We start from the raw sequence: 27,963 nt of genomic DNA, 5'->3' as shown, positions 1-27,963 counted from the left end.
GATAAAAACAAACTGTGGGAATTAAATTTATTTATCTTTTGCAGTAATTCGCATTAATCGCCGCATTAATTTTATTTATCAAATAGTTGTTGTCTGTGATCCTTTCGCTTGTGAGCAGTGCCAGCTGCATTTGGCGCATCTCTATTAGATGCTAACAATGGCTTTTTAGGCAACGGCTCATTAGCTGTTCGAACCGAAAAGGCCATACAATTTTCGAGCCTAATGTAGCCACATTTACTTCCGCATGCAGCGTCATCGACATCGGCTTATCTGGCTGCATTAATCGCCCGCCTATCGGCAATCATCTATCGCCACAGCCCCTACTCGGTATTTCGGTTTAGAATTTCGCTGCGCTTTTTTGGCCGGCCGCATAATGCGTGTAAATCGTGATAAGCGCGATTTTGGGCAGACGAAAGGATTTCGGCCTTCGGATTTTTGAATTTTTGGGTAGCAGCATTTGTCGCAGTTTGGCTCGCTTTTGTTTTATGTTTATGCTGGGCCCACAGACATTCAGGATTGTTGGCTGACTGGCCAGGACGACAGGACAGCAGCGAACACTGCCGTGAAATATGAGCGCAAATGAAGCGAATGCCACGCCAATTGAGTCGTTCCCATCCTGGCCTCGACTGCTCGTTAGCTCAAATTGCAATTGCGCCGCCTTTCTGGCGGTTGCCGCCTGACTGTCGTTATATCGCCAGTTATCTGATCGAATGTAATTATGATTATGACGATGATTTGCTACATTTGCCAGCCTCCACAAACAGTTAGCGAGCGGAGGGCAGGACGATAAAATCACCGATTTGCCGAATGCCGAATGCAAGGGTTCGTTCGGCACGTGACAATCGCGTTCCCTTCTCTCAGGGCCTAAGACAATGTCGCGTTTGCGTCTGATCTTTGTTTAATCGTATTGCTGCTACAGTTTCAGATTTCACTTTACAGCCATCCCCGTGTTGTTATCAGGATAAACACGACAATCTCCTGGTCCGCCTTCTGGTTTACCTGTTACGCACTGTTTGTGCTTCAGATAAAACACAATGCACCCAACGCACGACACGCGTATGCAAAGAGAAGGAATGAATGAAAAAAAAAAACAAAAGTCTGAGCGACATCTGACCAGGTCGAGCATTCAAGTAATACATTCACTCAGGGAAGTGTGTGTTATATGGAGAAACCCCGTGAGCTCTAAAAACCCACCTAATCCGATCAAATGATTGTTCTTTTTGTCGTCCTTTCGAAACCCGCCCAATTGCGACACATTTTGCACTCGCCTGACAACTGACAGACAGACAGTTAAATGTAACTCTTGGTTTTTCTGTTTTTTTTTTTTTTTAAGGGGTGGCAAGTTCTAGTACACAGTCTATATGATTTATGTTTCGTAAATATTGTATGGATTCTTTTTGTGGGAACTAGAATCCTTTTATTACTTCATGCAATTTTTATTGCATTAAATAGTCTTATGAAAAACAAACATAAAAATAATATCTAATTTGATATTTATCCACTGGGCATTATTTTTTAATATGTGTAGAAGAATATCTTGGAGTTTATTTAAGATAAAGAAAAAATTTTAATTATTGCCACTATTTTAGTTAGGAAAGAGAATATTGTTTTATTATTGGGGATGAAATTTTCTAATATGTATTTTCTTTTGGGATTATCTTTCTATTGAAAATAGATATGAAAGTTAGTTCTTTTGTATCCCAGCATTATTTTAAGCCTAGCTAATTATAGAGAAAACCCTGAAGGGCTTCTTAGAACGAGATGAGCTTTTGACCGATAAGCTGGCATATCGAAGAACTTTTCTAGTAGTATAGTAGCAATTGCTGTTCGTATGATTTCTGAAGGCGTTTCAAATGTAAAAATAATTGTTAATATTTCATTTAGTCTGCTCACAATACATTGTTGATTTCTTTCTATTTATTGGTTTGCTGATTATGTTATTGCGTTGTGCGAAATTCCGGCGAAATCGGATCGAAAGTGGAGCGTAAAATATTAAAGTGCTTTGGCATTATCAAAGCCGTTGAACTGTGCGAATCGGAGCGATAGGCGCTCGATACATAACATATGTAAGTATAGTATATGACGTAATGGTGTTTTTATTTCATCAATGGGGAGGGAGATTCGATTCGTTCGACAGTTTGTGTGTGATTAAATTTCATTTGCAGAATAAGTGCTCATATACGGCGTGTAATGGATTGCCCCGTCTCAGGTTGGGTTTTTCGTTTCGTTTCGTATCGTATCGCCTCGGATTGTGTCTGGGCTATCGATAATTTGTGGATAAATTTATTGGGATCGGGTGAAAGGAACGCCCACAATGGGCGCGATTGGAAATAATGGAATACGAAGAAGAAAGCACAAATAGTAGTAGTAAAAGCGGCGAACAAACGTCTATAAAAATTTGTCACTCGAGAAATTAATTGCCCTTGAAAAAGGAAAAGAAACAGAGACAGGAGGGGGATATGGCACACGCATTAGGCGCACACAATGCTGACATATGGTGCACTGGTCCGAGCAGAGAGCCCTGCAGCTAACGGCACCCACAACAAAGCGCATTAACCATGTTCAATTGGATTGGGCCCCGGGTGTCGTAGTCCTCGAGCATGGACTAGAAGTCCCAGTCGCTGTCGCTGTCGCAGTCCCTGTCTCAGTCTCAGACTCAGTTACACCCCTTTCGTAGGGCGCGACTGACGGTGTGAATGAATTGCTCGTTTGGCAGGCCAGGCTGGCAGGACGAGTCAATTGACGACTCAATTTATTGGCGACTTGCGACAAAAGGCAAAAAGGACATGGCAAACACACACTTAATTAGCCGTGACAATCAATTTCGAATGCAACTTATGCTCGAATCAGCAAAAACCAAACCGAACCGTGTTCAAACTCCTGGCCAGCCGAGTGGAAGGAATTAGTTTTTCTCGTTTGCGTGGTGACTAAAAAATGCGACACAAAAGGACAACGAGAGAAAAGTGGAGTCGAAGAGCTGTTCACTTACCGCTTTGGTTACCGAATCGATGAGTCTGACAAAGATATCTTGCTCTTGTCGTGCGCCTGCAAGCGAGAAATTAAATGAGCAATTAGTTTAGAAGCTTGGCGCCCAACGTGTGGGAGACAACTTACCGTTAGCGTACAGCAACTGCAAGCGATATTGTATGCCATTGTTAGTCTTGGTGGCATCCGACTCCGAATCCTTCTCGATGAAGCCAATGAAGGCGGTGCGCTCGATCTCAATGGGCTGGCCGGCGCGATCGTAGAGCGCGATCACAAAGTGAAAGAAATTCGACTTGCGCAAATTGCTGGGCGGCTGTTTCTCAAAGTGGGCGCGGCCAATGCCCAGACTGCAATTAAAGAGAAAAGTACAGAAATGTAGCAAACTAACAGCAAAAGTAATGAGAGATGGAGAATGACATCTAATTATGCTATTAGCACTGTAAACAGAGGGTCTTTGCGAGGGGCAATTAGCAGTCGTAGTGCTCTCCGTTTTGGGTCTAAATGGGTCTTCTGGTTTTCGGGGACAACTCAATTACTTGACAGTGACATTTAACCAGCAGCCAAGCTGGAGTGGGAGCCGAGTGGTGGTCAGTGACAGCTATCATTAAAAGCGCATAAGCAACTTCAACGTGACACAATAATCCTGATGAATGCTACTCGTAAAGGAATCAACAAACAAACACACAACTATTGCTACTTTCTGTTGCCTGTTGTTTGTTGTCTGGCAAATATTTATGTTATGTGGGCCAAGCAAACACTGTAATTATAAGGCCACATGAGCCAAAGGCTTGTCCCTTCCATATGCCAAATGTCAGCAGTAGAACAGCTCCCATTCCTTACACCTTCAGCCTGACTCGTGTCTGTGTCCTTTGTCTCTCTCTTCGTCTCCGTCTCCGACTCTGTTTCTGTTTCTGTGTCTGGTGCTGTCAGCGCAATTACCGGACAATGCTAACTACATATAGTGCGATGACTGTGCGACCCTCGGACACGGCTGAGTTGTCCTGCGCTGCGCTTTCCTTGCCCTTTTCGTCCCCATTCCTTTCGTATGCATAACGAACAATTTAATTTAGAAAATGCTGATTTTATCAGATTTCTATTATTTATTCTGGAAATGTCAAGTAGTAGTATCGCGCATATGCCTGCCACCTTCTACCTCTCAGCTCCTCCGCGCTTGCAGTTGCCTGCAATTATATACACATTTGCCAAAGGATAATGCCAGACTGGAAGCCAGCTAATGATAGTTCCGATGATAAATCGCTTGAACATTATCTAACCCCGCACCCAAAATATCGAGCAACCCAAGAGCGGCAGCTCAATTTCCACTTATGTAAACAAAAGCAAAAAAAAAAAAAAAAATAACAATATTTGTATAATGCGTATGTAGGTAAAGCCCCAAAGGACTTGAAACTGCAGTAATTGCGACTATGAATCAAATTGGTTTAGTTCAAGTACTTTGATAATTTAAGTCTTTCTATTTGTGGTTGCTTTAGAAACATATTAAATTCTAAAATAATGAATAAATATTACGTCTTAAGCAATGAATGTTGTATATTAAAATAAGTTAATATTAGATTTAATTCTCAAACTAAAGGCTAATCATTTCAACTATATATGAAAGAAAATAAATGAAATTTTAATTCATTTTTTCAAATGAAATTTTCTGAGTATTCATACTAAACTTATTCCCACTATAAAGTGTTTGTTAATTTGGGAATTAAGAGATTGCTTTTCGATTTAATATTTGGCTTTATTGTCTTTATTTGTCGCTCACTAAAAAGTCAACTTTAGAAATAAACTAAAGTGTTGTTAAAAATATGCAAGTGCATTTGATGCATAGCTAAATGCAATTTCAATTTTGCCAATTTGCGAAAACAAAAATGAAATTAGACAATTTGCGGCTGTTGAAACTGACTACTGCAAACAGGATAAAGGATACAGGGGATATAGAGTTAAGAGGATGAGCGGAATGGCAACGTTCGATGCGATTTGAAATGGCAAAATGGCAAAACGGTAAAGCAACAACAAGAAGAACAAGAACAACAAACTGCCGTATCGTAGCGAGTGATGTTCGAGTTCGGGAAATACGACACATAAATGCCAGACATGTTACATTCTGGGCGAAAGAAAGGTTATTGTTATGGCGCCAGCAGAAGCGAGTGTAAGCGGGCAAATAAAAAACAGTGACTGTTCTCACATCCCACTCACCTCTCAGCTGCCTGTCAGTCAGAGAGAGAGAGAGACAGAGAGAGGGAATGAGCGCGACAGTCGATTGTTGACTTTTCCGACTACGACGACGGTTCGCATTGTGGACATTTTCATTCTATGGCTTGTTTGCACTTGCCGCCAATTTGCGAAAAACGTTTTGTGGCCGTTTTGCTGTTGATTTTATTATGCCAACATTTAATTGTCGGAAATCGATGCCCAGGTGACCAGCACAGGGACCGAGACTGGGAGAGGGATCCAGGATTCGATGAGTCGTGGTCACGTTTTGCCTATTCCGCGCACGTGAAATTTCATTTCATTTCATTTTTTGCATTGTTTCTTTGCTTATTTTCATTTAGTTCAACTCTGCATTGACTGGCCGGAATTGTCCTTTAAAAAGGACACTTTATTTACAATAACCTGCCAGTTGTTGTTGTTGTTCATGTTGTTGCCACTGCTGTTGCCGGTGAGCACATTTTATGGCCATTGTTGCATTGTTTGCCACAACGCAGCTCGATTGCAGTTTACCCACAATCTTTGCTGAAATAAATTTCAAATATTTCTGATTTATGATCGAAAATTGTTGCTGTAACACAAAACTAGCACTTTAGTACTTAGTACACAATATGTGACAATGCTTGCAGATAAATAAATGTATAAATAACGCACATTGACTCTCTCCCCGTTCCGATAATTGTCAAATTTATTTCCAGCTCTCTAAACTTCTCATCTGCATTGTGCGAAACTTGTATCATAAATCGACGTTCAACTTGCGAGTTGAAGCACGAAGCAATCGAATTGCAATCAAGAAAGTCGCCCAATTTATTTACTAATAATAAAGCTATTGATAATTCAACATTGTTTAAAATTATTTGGTACATTTTGAATAAAAAAAAAACACAATTTCAAGATAAGGAAATATGTTTCTATAATTTGAAAAAAAAAAAACAATTTCAAGATAAGCAAATAACATATATTTAGAAAATTTTTAAATTTCGGAAAGTTAAGTAAATAAAATGGAGCATGAAGAAGTATTGATAAAAGGTCGATATTTTAGCGTTGATTTAATTTAAAATGCGAAACCATTTCCAGAACAAAAGAAGTATTAAAGAATATTTGGATTTTTCTGGATTATCTCATCTCAAAATTAACTTAAAAGAATAACATGAAATATGAAAAGTATTATTTAAAAATCAATGTTATTTTTCTCTCTTCATTTTGTGACAACAATTATAGCACGATAAAGCAAAACATTTATCATTAAATCGTAAATACATTTAATGTGCAGCATGAAAAGTGAATTCGCATTAAGTCTGCTGATTATTGTTATCGCAAAATATATTTTTAAACCGTAACCACTTTGATTGATTGTGGACTCTTGCTTTTTGATCTGTTTAATAGTTGACTGATTTTTTGTAGAAATAAAAATTTTTTAACGATGGAATTATAAACTTGGCTGTGCAGTTTGATTTATTGACGCATAAACGACAGCGCGTAAATAAATAGATGCAGACAACTTCTAGCATTATAGATAAACTTTACTATCGCATTCGAAATAAAATGTATAAAATTCTAAAACAAATTTCCTTCATTTTTGATTTTGTACACTTGATTTCTCTCACTCTCAATTTAGGGCAACATTACCTCACATCACAGCGCATTATCTTATCGTTAGTATTGCTTAGCGTCTGATTGTGATTGTGATCCTGATTGTGATTATCCTCGTCGTGCAGCAAAAGCTGTCTGTGATGATTGTGAGTACTCAAATGTGAATGAGAATGGGAATGTGAATGTTGTTGCTGCTGCTGATGTTGTTGTTGCTGCTGTTGATTTGCCGTCGGAACGGAATGAAAGCCCGCTGTCATTTTAACCAATGTGGCACTAAGACTCGCATTCGTTGTCGCTGTCGTTGTCGCACTTTCGATTTCGGCCACACGCGCACTTCTTCTCGGCGCGAACATCTCACGCTAGAAACATCTCAGACACAACTAAACAAACAGCATGGCGAGAAGAGAAGCTTTTCCCTGACACAAAGGCGCGCTCCCAAAAGAAGCCCCAAAGCAACCAACCCCACATGGCCGCGGGGACGCTCTTTTGCTTTTTGCCTTTGCTTCTGCTTGTAATTCAATTGAAATGAACGCCAAGAAAGTAAAAGTGAAAGTAAAGCAAATGGCACAACAAAAACATCCCTTTGAGTGAAGCAAAAGTTCCTTGCTGCCTCCCCCCCCCGCCAAACAAAAAGCACGCACATTTTGTGCTCCCGCATCCCTGATTGTTGTCTGCACGCTTTCTGTCCCCGGCATCCATGAGTTAACCCCGGAAAGTGCGTAAAGATGTGTCTGCGAGTCTAAACGTTCACTCGGCATGCTGAGTGAAACTTTGAGTGAATATCTCTTGGCCAAAAGGGGGAACGGTGGGCGGGTTAGGCGGGTGACTGGGCCATAAAAAGCCCCGCAATTGCGTTCCAGGGAATAGCTTCCCCCTGGGGGGCAGAAGGCGGCTGAATGCGTATCGAACACGTTGCCGGCTTTGGCAAAAACGTAAACAAACGCTTTTTGGAGACTTTTTATTTGTACAAACTTTGTGTGTTGCCGCAACATGCAAAGTGTTGCCAAGCATATTTGCCACAAGCAATGTTGCCAAACAGCTCCGAAAGTTGCGCAGGCTGAGAAAAGCACGCAGGAGAGAGAGATCGAGAGATCGATCAGAGATCGACTGATGATGGAAGCACAATGTGCTTCCAAAAAATTCTTCTTAAATTGCCTTAATTAGTCATTGTATTCTAATCCGTCTGCCCGTCTGTCCATGTGTTTAAACAACTAAATTTCAGGAACTATAAAAGCTAGAGCCATGAGATTTGGTGGTTATATTTCTAATGATTCAATACACATTCAGTTTAGTTTTAAATGTACCCAAACTATTTACTGCATTCACAATTTGAAAAATTCTAATACTAGATACCTTAGTTTGAAACGCCTAAGTTGTCAGTTCTTTTAACTACATTTTTGTCTTTCAGTAACACTCATTTCAAGCCACATTCCAGCTATGTAGCTTGCGTAGCACACTCGTTAATCACTCAACACTTGTCACTTACTTGGTCTGATCGACAACCGGCTGCATGGCCCAGCGTCCGCCCAGCGGTTCCTCCTTGAGCGACGTCATCGGTCCACGCGGCTGATTCATGTCGGCAGCCGTGGGCGGCAGGCCGAACATTAGACCGCTGGCGGATCGTGGCCCGGCGGTGGGATACAGCTTGCGTCCCCAGTCCATGCCCAGCTCGAGGGTAGGCCACGGTGAGGCCGAGCTAAAGCCCGGCACCGGCTCCTCGGATCGCAGCTTGAAGCTTTCGGTGCTGGTCAGGGGCGCTGTGCTAGCGAAGTGATGATGCTGGTGGAGATCAGCGTACGGATAATCGCTCACTTTCGTATAGTTGCTCGCGGCGGGCGTTGTTGCAATTGTGGCAGCCGTCGTGAATGTTGTTGTGGCAACTGCTGCTGCTGCTGCTGTTGCTGTTGACGCAATTGTTTGCAGATTGAACTAATTGGGCACTAAACACACTAAAGGGTCTGTCTGGCTTTTAGGTCACTAGAGTGATCACTTGTTCTCACTCTTTGCTCTCTGGAGAGATCTCTTTCGCTTTCGCTCGCTCGCTCGGTCTTGCTCTCTGGGGCAAGGCAATCAATAATCAACGCGACACGTAAATAGATTGAGACTGAGACTAAATCTCAATGTTGCAAATTGCGACGCACAAATCGACACTGAAGGCAAATTGTAATTGGGGGGCTCGTTTCGACGCTCTATTAGTATTTGTAAACGTGTATCTGTGTGCGTGTATGTGTGGGTGTAAGTGCCAATGCACCGCGGAGAATTTGGGATTTTCGGAAAATTGGTCTCGCAACAAGTTTAAGCGGCGCGCGCTACCGTCCCGAGTGGCTGTTAAACCCCAACTGAATCCGAGTCCGCTGCGATGCTGCTGCAACCGAAGAGCTGCTGCTGCTGCTGTTGCTGCTGCTGCTATCCAAAAGGCAAGGCAACTGCGCAGCTACGACCAGCCGACTGCGACGCCAACAGCAGCCGCAAACAGCAAACGGCAAACGACAGCGACAACGACCAACGAGAGTTGAAGTCGCGGTGGAAACGAAACGAGCGTGCGCCGCAGGAGCACAGTCAGCAGAGAGATGCGCGGGGCGACAACTGAGGCGGTGTCGTTGCCGTTGTCGGTGTCGGTGTTGGTGGCTGTGGCACAAACAATAAGACATGCGACTGCGAGTCGACTGCAAGTCTGCTTGCCTGCTGCCTGCTGAACGAATGGCACAGCTAACCTATCCCAGGGAGTGGTGGTTTTGCAGGCCAAAGGGACGTCCGTCGAGAGCCGAACTGTCAGCAAACCATCCACCAACATTGACGACGACGACGACGATGGCAGCAGGCGTGGGACGTGCGTCAGACAGAGAGCCAAGATAGTGTGAGAGACACGGCAATGCGTGTGCGTGCAAGCGAGTGAGCATGAGAGCCAGTTGTATGCACGTGTGTGTGTGCGTGTGGCACGGGACCAGGACGCCGACGCTGACCTGTTATGGGGCTCGGGAACGTTGAGAATTGGCACAACATAGCGCAACGGTGCCTATGTCTTCGGTGCCCAGTCTGCTGGAGAGAGCGAGCGAGCGCGAGAGAGGCGTGTGTTGCCAGACAGCATTAGCAAGAGCAGCAGCTGCAGCACCGTTGAGATCCCAAGTCCAGGTCCCCTTGCTCGTTGGCTTATCTATGGCTATTCCCAAGCAACTGCTGCCAACATTTCATTCCCTTGGAGCAATAGCAAAAGCAGCAACAACAATAGAAACAACTGCAACAACAACGACAACAATAACAGTGTCAACGCCCCATTCCAGTGTAAAGCACATAAAACCATTTGGGAATCGAAACAAAATGTCATTGTCTGCTCGACGCTGATTGGTCGTTGCGCTTTCAATGGGTCTCGCTACGCCTGTTCAAGAGAGTGCGCACATGAGAGAGCGTCAGATTGTGCTGCTCTTACCTAGTTGTGTCGGCAAAGCAGTGCGCATTTTACTGCTGCTGTGCGGCAAGCTGTTCAAAGCAGTAAAATGAACGGAATGCTGAAACGGAACACGCAAGGCGCCTTCACATTTAAATAAGCGAATAAATGCAATGAAAATAATAATACTATTTATTAAATAATGAATAGAAGCAATGAGTACGGAGAAAACTTAGAAATAAAGAAATATATCATCTTTATTTCTATTATTGAAAAGAAGGTTACAAGTCCATATACATACATATTTAACCAATTTTAGAGCAAATAATTCTTAATATAGACAATTGAAGTGCTGAAGATATATCTTAACAATAAAATTCTCTCTTTTTGTATTTCTTTCTGCTCTCTTTTATATAATACTACAAACACTAACACTAGATTAAACAACTTCAATTTCTCAGAGTATTAAATTTGAAGTTTGTTAAAATTTCTTTAAGACTTTGCTAAAATTGAACAAACTTCATATGCTTCTAATCCTTAAAACTTAATTTTGAATAAAACTACAAAATAGTTACGTCAAGGCACTAATATTAAATTGCGTAGATTCTCAACTTATATAAATGAATAATATTTTACAAACTAACTTATTTTGAAGTCATAATCCTATTTAACAATGGATACATTTAGATGTTTTCTTTATAGCTGATCTGTTGCCTTTTCTTTAGAGAGTTCCCAGTTCAAACAAGTTACCGCAATAGAGCTCGTAGAGCTGTTCAATTGCCTTTTACCCTTTCTACTTCAAGCAGCTTGCCGCTTGCTTCTTGAAGTTGTCCTTTTCTCTTGTCCATTTCCACTTTCGCGCATTGAGCAAGTTGTCAAACACTCTCGAGTACCTACTCGGGCACCCAAAAGTAACTGGTGACTGGTTGTGGGATTAGCATCAAACCGTGTCATATTCGAATGAGGAAAACATAAGCGAATCCGCCCACGAAATTGTCACGCCTCGTCAGCAGAGAAACAATTTGCATTTTCCGCATTTGCGGTTTCACACCATGTGGCCTCAGTGCGTGTGAGTGAGAAAGAAATAGAGAAAGCGAGATAGCGTAACTGTGAATGTGTGAGTGTTGTTTGCGCTTCTGTGAATTAATTTGAGGGGTGTTTTAATCTCATTTGTTTGTCATGCTTGCAGTTCACCTAACATTGGGAAATTTCCCTCAATGCAACTGCATTTCTATTCGATATTTATTGAGCAACTAAACTCCGAAATGATTCCCCAAATACTAACAGAGAAATTTCCAAGTACATGCATATTTAATGCTCGAATCAGAAAAGGGCAACTCAAAAGATGTCCCCAGGCGTCGCTAATTAACCAAAATTTTGTTGGAGCACACAGTTTGCATCTTCCAAAAAGAGTCAGAGAAAATATTTGAATTTTTCCATCACTCATTAGCGCCGCCGTCGACCGCAAAATCCGTGCCAGGGACTTTGTCGATGACTTTCCAGCTCCCGAGTGAATAGTCGCAGAGACTCGACTCCGGGTCGCAGTCGGGTCGTTGGTCCGGTCCAACGTTTGGCGGACGTTCGATTAACCCCTTTTATCACGCGCTATTCTCCACGGGAATGCCTCTTTCCCTTGCCCTTTCCTCGACAGCTGCCATAGAACACCTCTGCGATATTCAGCGTCTCCCATCCCCTTTTTGGCATTGTTTGTTTATTGTTTTTGTCAGCTGTGTGTCGCATTTACGGCCGTCGACCAATTCAAAATCACTCGAAACGCAAATTTGAATTGTTTTCAATTGGATTACATGGCAGTGAGCCTCACTAACCGATTGCCAAATCACACAAGTAATCCCCCTACTTAGTCTGACAATTAAATTCTTGTCCGTCAACTTAAGGGATTAACAAAATTGTACTTTCCCTTTCCCTCGGTGGCACTCATCATTACAATTGCCTACATTGCATTTGCGGATTGACTTTTAACTGAATGTAAACAAAACGACAACTTATGGAGGGAGTGAATAACTGGATTTTAAAGGGAAATTAGTGATTCTGTAATGGAAGATTAGCAGGTTGATCTAGAGAAAAGTACAATATCTAAAATAAATAATTTTCCTTGTAATTCTGGTAATGTTAAAAAGAAGATCTAGATTTAGAAGAGATATTTGCAAGAGTAGCTCTTTAAAGAGAAGAACTGTTGCGTGAGCTCGACTGTGAGATACCCGCTACCTATTTGCAATAAAAGGAAAACAGTTCAATATTATTCATAAAATATTGCTAATTTAATATACTGAGAAATCGCTAAACTAAACCAAGGACTATATCTGGTATATTGATAAGCCATTACATTCAAAATATACTTGATTGTCAACTCTATAGGTAGCGGGTAAGAAAAGTACATGCCAATTCATTGTTGCAGATTAATTTAGTGATGACAAAGGAAGGAAAGATGTAAGTAAGGATGTAAGGAAAAAACAATAGATCTACTTACATTATTTTATATTATAAAATGTGTATTCTAATTTACTTTTAAATGGCTCAAGTAATCAAATGTTAAAAGAGCAAATAATTCGTTTGCGATTTTAAGATTCTGTTTTAAAAGAAAGAGTCTTCTATCTGCAATAATAACATACTTGCTCCATATATTTGTAATTATATTTTTGAAAATTAGGAGAAGTATTTTAGAAAAGTCAAATAATATGCAAAGTTTGGCTTTATAAAATGACTATTTGAAAATATTTGTTTGCAAGAGTTCCTTTATTATAAAACCTTTGCAGATGCTGCCTAAAATGTAAGTAAAAGATCGACAGCATATTTTAAATATATTAGAATATTTTTATTGAAAATCCACATTAGATTTAAATTCATATATTCCATCGTTGCTGACGTCTACAATAATCAGGCATTTATGAGGTTCCACTTGAATTACACCAAATACAAAATATACACACAATACAATTGTCATGAATAATTTGAATAATGAAACATAATGCTGGAAAACAGCAAAGAGCGCATGTAAATGTGTCCATTTGTCAGCCATAAAGAAAGGCAAAGGCAATAATTTCAAAGTTCTCCATATGCAAGACATTCACCAAGTCGACACGAGGAGAGCCATAAATTAGAGGCAAGCAAAGGAAGGAATGGAGGGAGAGAAAGTGGAAATTTGAGGCGCGAACATTTTAATTAGTTTCCTTTTATGCATTTTTCTCAAGTGTGTGTGTGTGCAGAGTCATGCTGGATCCTGGCAATATGCAAATTAGCTGAGAGCAGGAGACCAAATGCCAAGGGAAGCGAGCAGCAGCAGTCGCACATAAATCATTGCAGTTTCACTCTCTGAGAGAGCAAGAATTGAGAGAGAGAGAGAAAGAGAGACAGTTAGAGGCTTGGCTCAACAGAAGTTCTTCAAGTCATCGTTGGCTATTCATGGAATTTCTGTCTGTGCTCGATCTCTCAGCGGATTTGATGCCAGATGCCTGACAAAATGCATACTATAAAAGAATCGAGCCTCGGAGTCTCCAAAATGACAACATATGACAGTTGCTTTGTGGCTGTGTGGCAAACAAAGCCATGTCGAGACCACCAACGTAACCGTGATTGCTGCCTGCAGCTGAACCTCCCCTTTAAGCCACATGCACTTGCCGCAATTGAGAAATTACCCCAACTCCGCCCCGGGGCAGCAGCAGAAGAAGTGTTTGCCACTTGAGTCAAGTTCGGGCTTTGAGTGCAACTTGTTCGCAACGGGTCGTGTGGCACGTGGCACGCCTTTGCTGTGCCACGCCAGTTTAGAAAGGCTCTAAAAAAACAACAACTACATCAACGAGAACTAGTTGTATACAAAAGCCAAGTAAATTTAATTAAATTATCGCAAACACGTGTTTGACCAAATGCAACGATTTTGCGAAACAATTGAGAACAGTTTAAATATTTACAAAGCGCTCGCTAAACGTCGTCAGGGGGGCATTGGGCTAGGGTGCTATCACAACAAAAAACAAAGTAAATATTTATAAAAAAAAAAGAAAAGCAGACTGAGATTGAATGTTACATGCAATAGTATTCGACTACGTGATATGCGGTAAGAAACGTTCTTATTTTTAATGCTTACGAGTAAAATCAAATCCACATTTCATATTTTCAATAACAGGTTATGAAATATTGGGAATTATAAATATATAGTTTTTAATTTTTGGAACTAAAAAATAAGTGGTATAGTTTATTTAAATTTTTAGAAACTTTGCCGAAATTTCGAAATAATGATTTAAATATTATGAATACCAAATTTAATATTTTGTGATTTGATTCGTCAAATAGTTAAAGTAATAATAGTTAAAGTCAAGTGTAATTTGTATACATTACTATATATTATTATATTAATAATGTTTCTTAAATATAAAAGAGGTATGAAAATAAAGTTTACTATGAATTTGAAATATTAATAACGATAATTTTGGTTACTCATTTTATTCGACAGTTAGTTAAAATTCGATATTTTACGTATTTAATTTATAAATACTATAACTATGACATTATTAAAGTTCTTCAAATGTTGAATCTGGCGAGGAATATAAGTACAGAATGTTTTTTACCTATAAGAGATGAATATTTTGGAATTCTAATAATTCAAGAAACCAACATGGCTAAACAAAATCAAATCTCTTGCAACCCTTTAGTATACCCTCTTGCATTCATATACCGGGTATACAAAGGTTACATAAGCGCACAAAAATATTATTCTTGCAGCTTTTGATGTGCTGAGATTCATGTTTCTCACAAGGTTCTCACAGTCTCGAGTCAAGGTGTTTGAACTTTTTCGCACATCTCTACTTGGCTGCACTTCCTCCAAAGTTGCTGCTAGTTGCTTATCAGAGAGAGACCTGTTTCTTTTTCAGCTTCTGTTTCGGTTTCGGCGACAACTTGGCAAAAAAGCGCTAAGAAAGAAAAAAATGAAAAAAAAAACAAAGCAACAAAAATATGCCCATTTCATAAATATTTACCAGTTGTTTGTTGCTTGGACTCTCAGCGATCTTGGCGTCCGATAAGTTGAAGAAGGGAAAACAACTTTGGAGCATGCCATAAATACGAAATACGAAATCGCATGCCAAATACAAATACAACTACATACAATACTCATATGTGTATTCACTTGCGTTCGCATCCAAATGAAATCGTGAAAAATCTTATGAAAAATGCGTTATTGAAAATGCTTTCAATTTTGGGTACAAAGTTCATTAGCTTCAAGCCGAAACTTGCCAAAGTTGGCTTGACAGTTTTCATTTCAAATGATCTTTAGTTTGTTTTATTTTTGGCCATCAGATCAGAGTTAGCCAAAAATTCAATCAAGTCGCGTAGTTTTAATTGTTCAGGATTTGTTAATAACTGATCGAAGACAACTTCTTCCTTATGTGGTTGCAATGTATGAAGCCGATAATTTCAATTAGATATACAATTTAATTTGACAAAATTGCATTGAAATTGAGTTGGCAAATCTTGTGAAAGATTGTTCAAGTGACGGAAAAGTACTTCAATTGCAGCAACTTATCTATGAGTAAATGTTCTTAGGACATTTCAATTCAATGAGCAATTAATCTACTAATTCCTTGTGAAGAAATACAAAGATAGTCTGCAGTGAATTTAAGTACATTAAAAAGCGCTTATTGTTTGATTATTTCATTAAAGGAGTTATGCTAAAATTACAAATATTTTAAATACACCATTTTACTCATAATTGCATCAAAATAAATTTTTTACTGCGGTTTGGCAGTTTTTTAAATTAAATTAAAAAGAAAAAAAATATGTAAAGAATGGTTTACTTGAGTACAATACAAAAATTGCTGATAGAACTTAATTGTGATAAAGGTACAAATGTTTTATTTCAAAAACAAAAAAAAATATGTTACTTTTTTAATTTTAAGTGCTGATAGAGCGAGTTCTTTTAAATTAAGTCTGTTTTATGTTATTTCAGAATTATTATATAGAGCAAGATTACGTCATTATTGTTAAATTGATAAACAAGTTCATAAACTAAAAAATCTATAAATTTCTTAATGTGATTAAATATTTATTGATATAGTTATTTTAACAAATTAATTAACTGTGAACAATTCACTGCTTTAACTTGATATAATATCTACACATTTTACTAGCTTGTTAAACAAAACATTACATGATTATTTAAAGATTTAAAGTTGCTTTTGCTAACGCGGAAGAGTTGAAATTTTAGTAGAAGTTTTATTTTTATTCGAAATGATTATTAAATTATTTAGAGCACATTCGGGGCAAGTTTACGATGTGCCTCATGCATCTCATTTGGGTTTTAGTGGCGTCCGCTGGGAGCAGGCGAATGCAGTTGACACGGTGAAGTGGAGAGGAGGGAGGAGGATGGGGATGGGGATGGGAATGGGGCAAGTGAGAGTGTAAACATGCGTGCGCTGTATGTGGGGGGATCCTCTGGAGAACCACAAAAACGCGAACGCAAACGCGAAGTGCTCGCATCATCAGCATGCAACGCTTTTGTGGCGGATGATGAGATGGAGACGCGAACAGGGAATGGGTGGGAGATGTAGGGGAGGAAGGGGGGACAACTGGGGAGACATTGGCTCGCTAGTCGCATGACACATTTACTAGATTAATTAGCCCATTTACAGTTAACAATGTTCGTGTTAATTTCAACGAATTAAATGATAACATCATCATAGACTGCAGCGCCCCCCTTCCTCCTTCCCGTTCCCCTTCCCCAGCCACGCCCACGCCTCGAGTGACATGTCACACATTGAATGGATGACGGCCCAAATGCTTGTTGACGCTAATGTCACTATTTACGGCCTGTTGCACAACCGATGTCCACCGATATCGAGGCTCGATTGTAGTCGCGATTTGCATAATTCAAAGCAGCGACAGCGGAGCAGCAGCAGGACAACGTGTCGATGTCCTTTCGAGGCGCACCCAGAACGAGGCAAGAACACGAAGCAGAACGCCCCGCTCGTTTGTGCCCCTTGCAGCAAACGTAATTTGACTTCATTATGCGAACAGTTGTGCCTTTAGTTTTGGTAATTTATTTCATTTTTTTTTGCTGCTTCTACTCTGCGATAGATTACTGAGTCCTGGCGTTGTCATCCCTGCCTTGGAAAAAAAGGGGTTAATACTCGCAGTGGCACTTGGAAAATGTTTATTTACGAGCAAGTGTTGTACGTAGAATTTGATCATATGCGTTATTTGTACTCGCCTCGACTCGACTCGACTCGACTCGCAATTGTAATTTGTGTTTATTGTCTGCAGTCGAAGGTCCTGCTACTGCAGTATGCGAGGACATAAAAATAGAAAAGAACTGTTTTGTAAACAACTTGCAGCTGTATCCTTACGGTATTCATAATTAATTTTTGTGAAATTTTCAAGACTCATCATTAGAGCGACGTGGTCCAGGACCAAGAGCAAGAGCAAGAGGAGTGCAGGATATATTGCCGACTCCCAGGAGAGCAACCTTTTGGCCATTTAGTGACGGTCGCCCAGTCTGTCCAGCACAGCAAACAAACACACAACACATAACGGTATGCACTTTGGTGTGGGCGTGGCTTCGGCAGAAGTCCTGCCGCACCTCGCTCAGGTCCTGTTTTGTGTCTCTCAGTCTTTCTGTCCGTCTAGCGGTCTCAAGAAGCCGTAGTAACAATTTCTAAGCAGCCATTTGAGCTGGGATATTGGCACTTTTCATTCTCAACAAACCTCGTACTCAAATCCGCATCTCAGTGTCAGTTTGAAATCCATCGTCCTGCGTCCTTTATCCTTTGTTTATTTGTTTGTTTGTGTGGGCAACAGGATCACTTAAAGCACATAACCATGCATATAAATTTGATTATTATTAAGTCAGGCACATTAGTTGGCATTTCTAATGAAGCCTTCCTTCCGCAAGCATTTGTGTCCTTTTGTCCTCATTGTCCTTTGCCAAAGGGTCAGCCATTTTGTTGGCTGCTGTATGTGTGTGTGTGTGTGTGTGTGTGAAAGCTAATTTATAAATACTCGTACTCAGGTTTATGGCTTCACGTATTAAAATATTTAGCACACTTCTTGGCAGTCAACTTTTGAAAGTGCCGCCCGCCCGCTTGCTCTCCTCCCACCTAATGTGTGAGGTTTTAATTCATAATTTATGCGTCCACAGGCGACAGGCCACACACACATACATACACTCACACTGGCCCACTTGTGTGTGAAATGTGAGTGTATTCATACTCCAAAATATTCTTAAAGAGACTGCAAATATTGTATCTTAAAGTGTACTCAAATTTTATTTGAATTAAATATAGAATTTAATAGCTTGCTCTTCAATGGTAAGATTTCTAGTTAGTTTTATTTGAATTAAAGATGTTACTTAGTGGCATGCACTTCTTTCGCAGTATTCACAATTAGTTTAAATTTATGATTTATTTATTTGATTGTTTAAATTACGAGTTATATATTATACATAATTTAAATATCGCAAAGAAAAGGTTTTAGTCACAACTATTGATTTGTTTCTAGTCAGATAACAAATTTATTAAAATGAAATGATATTAATTACACAATCTTATAATGAGTATTATTATTATTATTATTAAAGCATAGATTACTATAATATTTAGATTACTGTAGATTACATAGATTACTATATATTTATAATATACCTTAAATTTACTAACGCTGGCTGCTTTGGCGTTTGGCCTACAATCACACAAACTAATTTGCAATCTTCATGGTTACCATATATTATATATACTTGTTATATATTGGTCCAAGTAGATCTGAACTGCAGCAACATTGCTATAAATTACGTAATACTTATCAAAAGTTTACCGGGAAATGTTATATTTTGGTAATACTAAGTTTTATTTGTAGTTTACATTTAAAACTTTACAACATACTAATTCAAAAAGAATATGCTCACAACTATTGATTTTCATATATTGATGCGTTAAAACATTCTTAAATTATAATTTTCTTATTCACAGAATTTATGTTTAAGCTATAATTTTACCACATGTGAAACAGATCTAGCTTCTATAGAACGTATGAATATATAATATATAAACAAACCTTTTAACCAAATATAACAAAACTGATTAAATTTCCTTATGTGCCAAGAAATGAAATGAACTTCCATTGAATGAAATAAGTAGCACTAAATAACTAAAATGAAATCTTACTTGACATTTATAAAATCTTTACAAAATATTATATTTTCATGTGTTTTGTATGTTGCATATTGCTAATGGGTTTCTAATACATAAATGAACAAACAGTATTTTCATGGATTTAGGATTCATGCAACATTATAATGACATGTATATTTAAACAAAGAATAGGTTTTCTATGTTTACTACTGCCAAGAAGCCACTCACAATCCAAGTGCAAAAGTGTGGGAATCGTGCGTGAATTAATATATGGAAATTGGCCAAGACAATCAGCTAAGTGCACGGAGCATTGTGCAGAAATCATTAAGAGGAGGATTGCGACTGCAAATGGTCAGTTAAATGAAGCCATTCCGATTCCGATTCCGATTCTGATGTTCGGCTTCGGCTTAGCGATTTCAATTATCAGGCTTGTATCAGCGAGGAATCGCAACGGGGTTGCAGACTTAAACATTGAGCATGGAACAGGAAGCAGGGCAAGGGAAAGCGGTGAACCGGGAACACAGGACATGCGACCGCCGATTAGCACGTGCCGCTTGCTTGAACTGCACCACCCCCAAAAAAATGGAGCTGGCTGTGCGCCACGTGGCCGAAATGAGGCCGGGAGCTGTATCGGAGAATAAACATAATTACGGCAACTATGGGATGCAGTTGGCAATCTGATAAACGTCGCAAATCGGCAAACACGCAACTACATTTGTCATCATCAAACAAAGTGGGCGTGAAAATTGCGGATGATACCGGAAGGAAGGAAGGAAGAAGCCCGTCTTGTATACAGCTTCCTGGACGGATGCAATCATGTCGAAGGCGTGTGTCAGTTGCCCAAAAACATTTATTTGCCTTTCCCATGAAACAAAAGGCAACAATGCACTTTCGCTTCAAATAATTGCCAATGATAAGCCGAAGCAACAACCGAAGGGGAGCATATGTTTGCATCATAAATTGCAACTAGAATCAAGAGTCATCTCAGCAGAGGATTAAACCTACTCTCGTTACTCTCTACTCCTAAGAGCCTTACCTTAAGTAATTCTTATGCCATTCGCGTTCGCTTCACTCGTCTTCATACCTCACTGTATTCTAGTTTGACCATCACGTAGCTCGGTTCGGCTGGCAGACGAGTTGCCATTGTCCTGCCATTCATTACATTTTAATTTGAAGGCTTTTCGTGATTCCTTTCTCGCATTCCTTTGGAGCTGTGACAGAGAAATATTTGATTCTGGCACTTGCTATTCATATTCATGTTGCCAAGCAAACTAATCATGTCCGTCCCAGACTGCCATGCATTATTTTGTGCACATTTTCTGATTGCAAAAATCACCGGAGAAATCAGCAAAGTGCGTGAGCACTCGCAAACAGAAAACCATCCACAACTCACTCCTCACTTACGTCCATCTTCTCGTTCTCTGTGCGTCATCAAATTGTTGTCTCTGCCACACAGTTTTCTTTCAACAAAACAAATCCTCCCGAAGGGAAACTTTGTCGTCTACAATTGAGCAGCTGAGCTGACAATCAAATAATACACATATTGAAATTGAAAATCACTTTGAATATTTTCAGTTTTCAGTTTTCAGCAGACACAAATTATGAACTGAAAACTGAAATCAAATGAACATTGAAATTATTTCAGTAATTGTTAAGATATTAAAAGGTAGGAAATACGAAATAAAATGTGAATATGCTTGTTTGAAGGAAATAATTGTGCAACAATCGATATGTTAACAAGTAAGACAACTACAGCCGAGTATGCTTGATTGTGAGATACCCGCTTCCCATTTCAAACCAAATCGTAGCAGTGGGGTATTATTCTTAAGATATAACAAATTAATATACCGCAAAATACCAATATAAACCAAAATCTATATTTGGTATTTTGATATACTGAATTAAAAATATACCATAGAGTACAAAATAAAAGATACTACGAAGTAAGCCGGAGTTTTTCCCTATACAAACAATTTCTTAAGTAACTTCTACATTTTTTATCTGATCGCAACTAAATGTTGACGCTGATCAAGAATATATGTATATACTTTATGCAAGTTATAATATCATATATATTTCACTCAAATTTTTTAAAGATTAAAATTGCCTTTGTATAAATAGCAAGTTCTAGAAAATATTGATATTTCTCTCAATTTAAATACTTTTATGAATGTTAATTTTGTAATCGATTTTAATTTTTTTTTTGTAATAAATTATCAATATATTTGCTTAAAATAATTGAGTGTCAATCAAAAATAATATAAAAATTTCAAAAACAAGCTCTGAAATAATTAAATTTATTTCCGTATTATAGTATTTATTATGAATGTAGAGATCATAATAAGTTAACAAAATCTTTTAATAATAAATAAAAAATGCTCCTAAATATTAAATTAAACACATTTAAAAATGCTTTTTAATTTTGAGATATTTTTATTATTTTACAACAACAATTTAAATGCTTGAGGAAGGGTAGCATGAAATGTAATGACAAGAATTGGAGTTAGCCAATAAATCACAATGCTGCGGCCAATTTGGAGACGTCGAATTCGAGTTTAGCACTTAGTACCCATGTCCCGTAGATGTCCGGGCACTTTGTCCCAGGTCGGCTGTCAAACATAATCACCTTGAGCCGCAAGTGCCCCTGGAACGGAGAGGAGAGAAGAGTAGAGGACAGGAACTGGCGACGACACCCTCTGCTCATCATCAAAGTGCAAGTTTTATTTTTTATACCGACCGTCTGTCTGTCTGTCCGTCCGTCTATATGTCTCTCGGTCTGTCTCGAAGCAAACGAATCTATTCTCAAAGGAAATTTATGCCGTTTGTCTCTGTGTGAATGAAATATTTTATTTTGGTTTTTATTATGGTTCGCCCCGGTTTTTTGGTTTTTAACACATTGTACAGAATTTTTGTAATTTCAACACGAACAAAACGAACGGACCAAGGGCGCAAAACTTTTTGGTAAGCCCCACAAAATGTTGTCCAAAATGCTGCTGCTTCTGCTGACGAGTATTCGCCAGTGTCCACATCTCGGACACAAATGATTAATGTGCTCAGCCAGCCAACTGCTCAACTGCTCAACTTCCCAAAAATAATAAATCGTTTTTGTGTATTTTTGCCTCCTTGGTTTTTCCTAGTAAAAAACAAGGAAAATGTGTCGGCGTATGAAAACTGCCCTGTCACCATTTGCAGAAACGTTTTTATTTAATCTTTTGCCATAAACGTGTGCAAAATTCAAAAACATAATCCTATACGAATTGCTAATATTCAGTCTTGTAATCATTTGTATCGAACACTGCAATAATCTCCCTGCTCAGCTGTTTTGGCAGTCAGTTAATCCCTAGAAGTCAGACCCTAGATTAATTGAAACTCAAATAGATTTGCGAGTCTATGTCAACAAATTCTCTACTAATAAGTTTTCGATTATTTATGGTTTGTAGTCGATTTATGTAAATTATTTGTAATAAAATTATTGTTTTTTCATGTAAACAATTTGCTTTTTATTCTTCCTTTTTTCTCTGTTTCAAAGCTGTTTAATTGGTTATTTGGAATCATTTACAACTTTAGATACATTCCTTCAATATAAAATTACTACAAAATAAAACAAAATATTTCCAAATAACATAAACAAAATTAAATTATAAATTAGGTATTGAACAACACTTCAAATTAATTTTATTCAAGTAGACTAAATGTAAACAGTTTTCTAAAAGAATTTATTCTTATTAATTACAATAGTTTAACTAAACATACTCGAATATAAGAAAGTCAAAAAACTTGGTACAACAATTTTTCCAATAAATTTATTAAATTATTATGTTGTCTAATTTATTTTACCACTGAATAATTTAAATGTTGAACTAAAAACACATAAAACAAATAAGAGTAATTCAGCAAAGAAAGTCGCCAGTTTAATCAAATGACAGTTACAAATAAATATTAGATTAAATTTGAAATCAAATTTTAGGAAATATTCCGCAGTTCGACTCCAATGCGAATGAAAGTATTAATGAGGTAATGTCTTGGCAGACAAACACAGTTTTCAGCTCCAATAAAAAGGTAGGGGAAAGTTAAGAAATGGCAAAATCGCTTAATACTAGTAGTAAAACTGAAATGACTTTGTTATTCAACGATCGAATCAAAACTCTGAGAGTTGTTGGAACATTCGCGATGACTCGAATGTTTTATTTTTGACTGGTTTTCGCTTGATGTGTGACACGTTGAGCAGCTTGCTGATGTTTCTTTTATTATTATTGTTTTTGTTTGTTCATCAGGAGTTGCTGTACCGTTGTGTGTTTGTATAAAGTAGACTATGATAAGCAACTTATAATTTAATTATAAATTCGCATAATATTATAAGCTGGAAGTTGAATGCGGTAAGCATGTAAATCGATTTATTAATTAGTTTTGTGACGATTAATAATCGAGTTTAGATTATTATTATCTGGATCTGGAATCGAGCTGGTTTGGAGAGACACAAAACGAGACGTCTTTCAAGTTGATTAAGAGTATTTTTTTGGTCTAGATCTTTTGCTTCCTATACACTGAAAAAAGGTTTCAAAGTCGAGATCATCTAAAAAGTTCGACAACAACAAAGTTAGAAATCAAATCTTGATTTTAAGGACATTTGTTATTAACACCACGTTTTTATTAATAAGATAAAACTTCTATACTTTTAAGACCATAAATCTTATTATAGATGTATTAGATGTTTATTTAAAAAATTAGAATTTTTTAGATTTATGTTTTTAGTTTTAATAATTTAGTCTTTTTGATCTGAATGATTTTTATTTCAGAAACTGGTCTTTTTCATATTGCAAGATAATTTGTACAGTTTTGTGGTTCACTTATGTAACTCGATTTTATAATTATACATATAGGGTACTTCAATACGATATGTTAATAAAAAGAAGAGAAAATAATGTAGCTCTCTCGCCATCATCTTCACATTGTTTACTTTTGTTCTGCACGTTTTCATTTGCCAAAAAATAAATTGCAAAAAGAAGAAAAGAAGCCTTGGCTGCAAAATCATAGTATGTCATTTTTATTGATTAAATTTTTATTCATTTTCAAACTGCAGACAAAGAGCGGGTGCCAACGAGGTTATTGCCCGCAAGAGCACGAAAAGCAGCCACGAATAAGGTCAGCGAAAACAAATTGAATACTCAACTCTCACACCAACACTTCACACTCAACTCACTCACTCAGTCAGAAGAGGCACACTTTGGTTACTACAACACAAAAAGAGACCTTACAATGATGACAATACACTCGAGAGAGCCTCACGTGGATGAGCCTCTGAAACCCAAAGCCCTGAGCAAGTTTTAGCATCCAACAATAATAAAAACAAAAAAATCAAATAAAAGAAACAAAAACAAACAAAAATTTGAGAAAAAGTAAAATCAAATCGAGTTTGACAAAATCCCCAGATAAACCAAATTAACAGGCGTCTATTTCAGATCTTGTTTGGCATGTTTTCTACTACATTTATTATCATATCATGCGAATTTTGTCTGTCTCAAATTCAAATGGGGATTTTTTAATTATTATTTTCTGGATTCATGGAAATATACCCCCCAAAACAGATGTGAATCAGCAGCATTTGTGACTCCTTTTAATGGGAGTTCGTGAAGTTTATTCACATTGCGGCGCCTAAGATATCTTCATTTTAATTCTTGAGATATTTTTTTGTATTTGCTTTTCAGCTTCAGCTGCTGGGCATGTCTTTGGGTCTGAAGTTGAGTCTGAGTCTGGTTTGAGACTTGGCAGTTTCTTCTGCTTCTTATTATTCGCACTACGTCAGCTCAACAGAAATTTCCATATAAAAGCGGGCAGCATCGGCAGCGTAAGTTTAGTCGCTTTGGAACTTTACCTGTTAACTGTCGCTTCACGTTACACGTTCGTCGCCTAAGTCTTTCGTTCTGTGAGTCGTCGTTCTCCCTCGCTCCCCGAACTCTCTCACTCGGAATTTGCTGCTGACTAATTCTGTGTGTGTTCTTTGTGTTTTTCTGTGAACTCTTATAGATCTGTGTATAGAGAAAATCATCATCATGAAGTACGCAATTATCGCTCTCGCCCTTTTCGCCGTCGTGCACGCCGCTTCCGGTAAGTAGTGCCAGGTGTTTGCCGCCACTTCGTATGCGTCATCGTATAGAAAATAAAGTTTAGTTAAATTAGCAAAGTTGGTTAGTTATCTGATGCTGCCTTCAAAATACGCAATTACATCATCGTCTATTAGCGACGCGTTTTGGCCATTGGGGGAAAAACAAAAAGCAAACAAACACGATCGATTGTTATTATCATCTTCAGCTTGGCTCCACTCGTCATTAGCATCTCCCAAGACCTGTGTGTATGCTAATGTGTTGATTGATCAAAAAAATATAGAAAAATATTAATAGAAATAATGTTAATAACATAAGGTGTTGACTGCGATGAATACAACATATTTATATCTCCAGAAACTTGTTGGTTAAACGAAAAGATAATTGGCAAACAAAGTCAAATGTTTGTCTTCTCGTGCTGAAGAGTGTTATTGCTTTCTTAGGGTATTGTGGTATATATAAGTATAGAAGAATTCAGTGCACATACTATATTACCGGAATGTCGACTCAATAACAAACATAATTTCCAAATGCTCAACTGTGAAACATTCATGTTCGCATCGAATAATGTTTGACAATCAAAACTTGAATAAAAGCAATAACATTTTTTTCGGATTATCAGTCAACAAGTTCTCAACTAATTTGTTTCATGATTAAACCAGACGGTTTTTTTTATTAGAATTAAATATTCAATCAGTATAATCATTGAATCATTTATCGTGTATGCACGCTATCGCTTAGTCAGCATAATACGTTTTATATATTAAACTTTTGTTTAAATTATTAATTATTCAATAAGGCACTTATTTAATAATGATAAATCTTTTAATTGTTGTCTTAATTTATTCGAATATTGCATTACGTTTGACCAATATTATATACTTTTACAGAGGTGGGTCAGTTTGTACCACGCGCCATCTACACCCTGGACTCTGAGGGACATCAGTCGGAGGTGCATCCCGTGAGTGCCCGCTTGCTGCGTCGTCTGCGCCGTCAGGTGTTCAGTTCATCGTCCTCGTCGTCCTCGTCGTCATCGAGCTCCAATGGTATTCAGCAAACTGTTGTACAGAATTCGGTCACAAATCCTGATGGCAGCACAACTTTCCAGGCCACCTCACACCAGTATCAGTAAGTGATCAGCTGAAATTAGTGAAATTTTAAATTGATTTTAATAAATTTTTCGAATTTACAGAAATCCTATTCTCGCCTCACGTTTCGGCGAAGATTCACCAACTAGCGGAGTGAGCAGCCTGCAGTCGAGTGGTACCGTAGGGGGTAACACCGCCCAATATTCCACTAACCAATACGCCTCTGGCCAATTCGCCAATAATGCTCAATATGCCAACAACGGTCAATATGCCAACAATGGTCAATATGCTAACAATGGTCAGTACAATAATGGTCAGTACAACAATGGCCAGTACGATAATGGTCAGTACTCCAACAACGGTCAGTTCTCGAGCGGTAACACAGCCAGCATTGCCAGCGGAGTGCCACAGCATCAGTTCACCGCCTTGGCGGGCACCATCGATGCTGCCGGCAACATCAAGCAGCAGTTGACGCAAGGTTACACCGACAGCAACGGTCAATTGGTGCAGAAGCAAACTACAACGACTAACTAAGCCTATTTACTACATAATCTAGCCTTAAGGCCTCTCTGGTCAATTTGAAGTGTAATAAGAATTCCATTTCACAAAAAAAAACACATATCATGCTTTTTGCTTTAATACGAGTAAAATCGAATTTTGGAAGGTTTCATCTTCGACTCCATGCAGTATATATATTCTTGTTAAGAGTCGGATGATGAGATGTTATAACTATTTCAGGCTAGGAGGTTATTCTAATATGAATTCATAAACTTTAAGAAATTGGGCTACAATTTTCTTTTGACAATACATTTTGTTGTTGTTTGCATATTATGCGTATTTTCGATTTCAAAGATACGGCTGCGAGACTTACCCAATAACAATGATAGTATTTATGATTCGTGAAAATTTGGTAAAAAAAACTTAGAAGTTGTTCAAGAAATAATTTTATATGGCAAAAACCGGCTAAGTTGACTTGCTTTACAATCTTTTACATTTTGTTTTCTATGGTATAACATGATTGGACTAAAAATATATATACCATTCGATATATTTATACGGTATATTTTAAAGAAAAATATCTCACTGGTATATTTTTAATGATGCAGTAGTATGTTGATATTGGTATACTCTGAATATATTAGTATATCAAAATACCAAATGTACATTTGCACTGGTATAACTGGAATGTTGTAGTAGATTGATATACCAAATATAAATATTGTTTTATTTCAGTATTTTGTTCAATACATTAATTTGGTAACTGGTATTTCTTGAATGCAGAAGTATATCGGTATATTTTCTGTATTTCAATTCGGTATAATTTAATAATAATACCGCTCCGTTTTGATTGTATTGAATATGCGTTGTAGGTATCTCACAGTCGAGCACACTCGCTGTAGCTTTCTTACTTGTTTCTTCTTCTTCCTAATAGGCGTGACACTCTGTTGGGCACCTTTTGGCTG

At 38.1% G+C, this 27,963-nt stretch overlaps 2 protein-coding genes across 9 annotated transcripts in view; one reads left to right on the top strand and one right to left on the bottom strand.

Moving 5' to 3' along the window:
- The window catches only part of LOC117570958 (transcription factor collier), a 33,192-nt gene extending 24,471 nt beyond the window's left edge, over positions 1 to 8,721 (bottom strand). For 6 of the 8 annotated variants that reach the window (XM_052004724.1, XM_034252897.2, XM_052004723.1 and 3 more), the window contains exons 1-3: positions 8,282 to 8,541; positions 3,115 to 3,332; positions 2,990 to 3,045 (exon numbers count right to left, since the gene is read on the bottom strand). In XM_052004724.1, the coding sequence (XP_051860684.1) occupies positions 2,990 to 3,045; positions 3,115 to 3,332; positions 8,282 to 8,457 (450 nt within the window). In that variant the 5' untranslated portion in view covers positions 8,458 to 8,541. Of the gene's footprint in view, positions 1 to 2,989; positions 3,046 to 3,114; positions 3,333 to 8,281 lie in introns of all 8 variants that reach the window. The other 2 variants (XM_052004725.1, XM_034252898.2) reach the window with 2 other exon arrangements.
- A 16,340-nt stretch (positions 8,722 to 25,061) lies between these two features.
- LOC117571443 (uncharacterized protein DDB_G0271670) lies at positions 25,062 to 27,125 on the top strand. Its single transcript, XM_034253587.2, has 4 exons — positions 25,062 to 25,234; positions 25,336 to 25,416; positions 26,303 to 26,540; positions 26,605 to 27,125. The coding sequence occupies exons 2-4, from the start codon at positions 25,362 to 25,364 to the stop codon at positions 27,032 to 27,034; spliced, it is 723 nt and encodes a 240-aa protein (XP_034109478.1). The 5' UTR covers positions 25,062 to 25,234; positions 25,336 to 25,361; the 3' UTR covers positions 27,035 to 27,125.
- The last annotated feature ends 838 nt before the right edge of the window (positions 27,126 to 27,963 follow it).

The sequence above is a fragment of the Drosophila albomicans genome, chromosome 3, assembly GCF_009650485.2.
Source record: "Drosophila albomicans strain 15112-1751.03 chromosome 3, ASM965048v2, whole genome shotgun sequence".
Classification (NCBI taxonomy): Eukaryota; Metazoa; Arthropoda; class Insecta; order Diptera; family Drosophilidae; genus Drosophila; species Drosophila albomicans.
This window is presented reverse-complemented; position numbering and strand designations above follow the sequence as displayed.

Coding starts and splice junctions, on each gene's coding strand:
- LOC117571443 (XM_034253587.2), top strand. CDS start 25,362: ATGAAGTACGCAATTATCGCTCTCGCCCTTTTCGCCGTCGTGCACGCC. Junction 25,417..26,302: donor CGTCGTGCACGCCGCTTCCG/GTAAGTAGTGCC, acceptor ATACTTTTACAG/AGGTGGGTCAGTTTGTACCA. Junction 26,541..26,604: donor GCCACCTCACACCAGTATCA/GTAAGTGATCAG, acceptor TCGAATTTACAG/AAATCCTATTCTCGCCTCAC.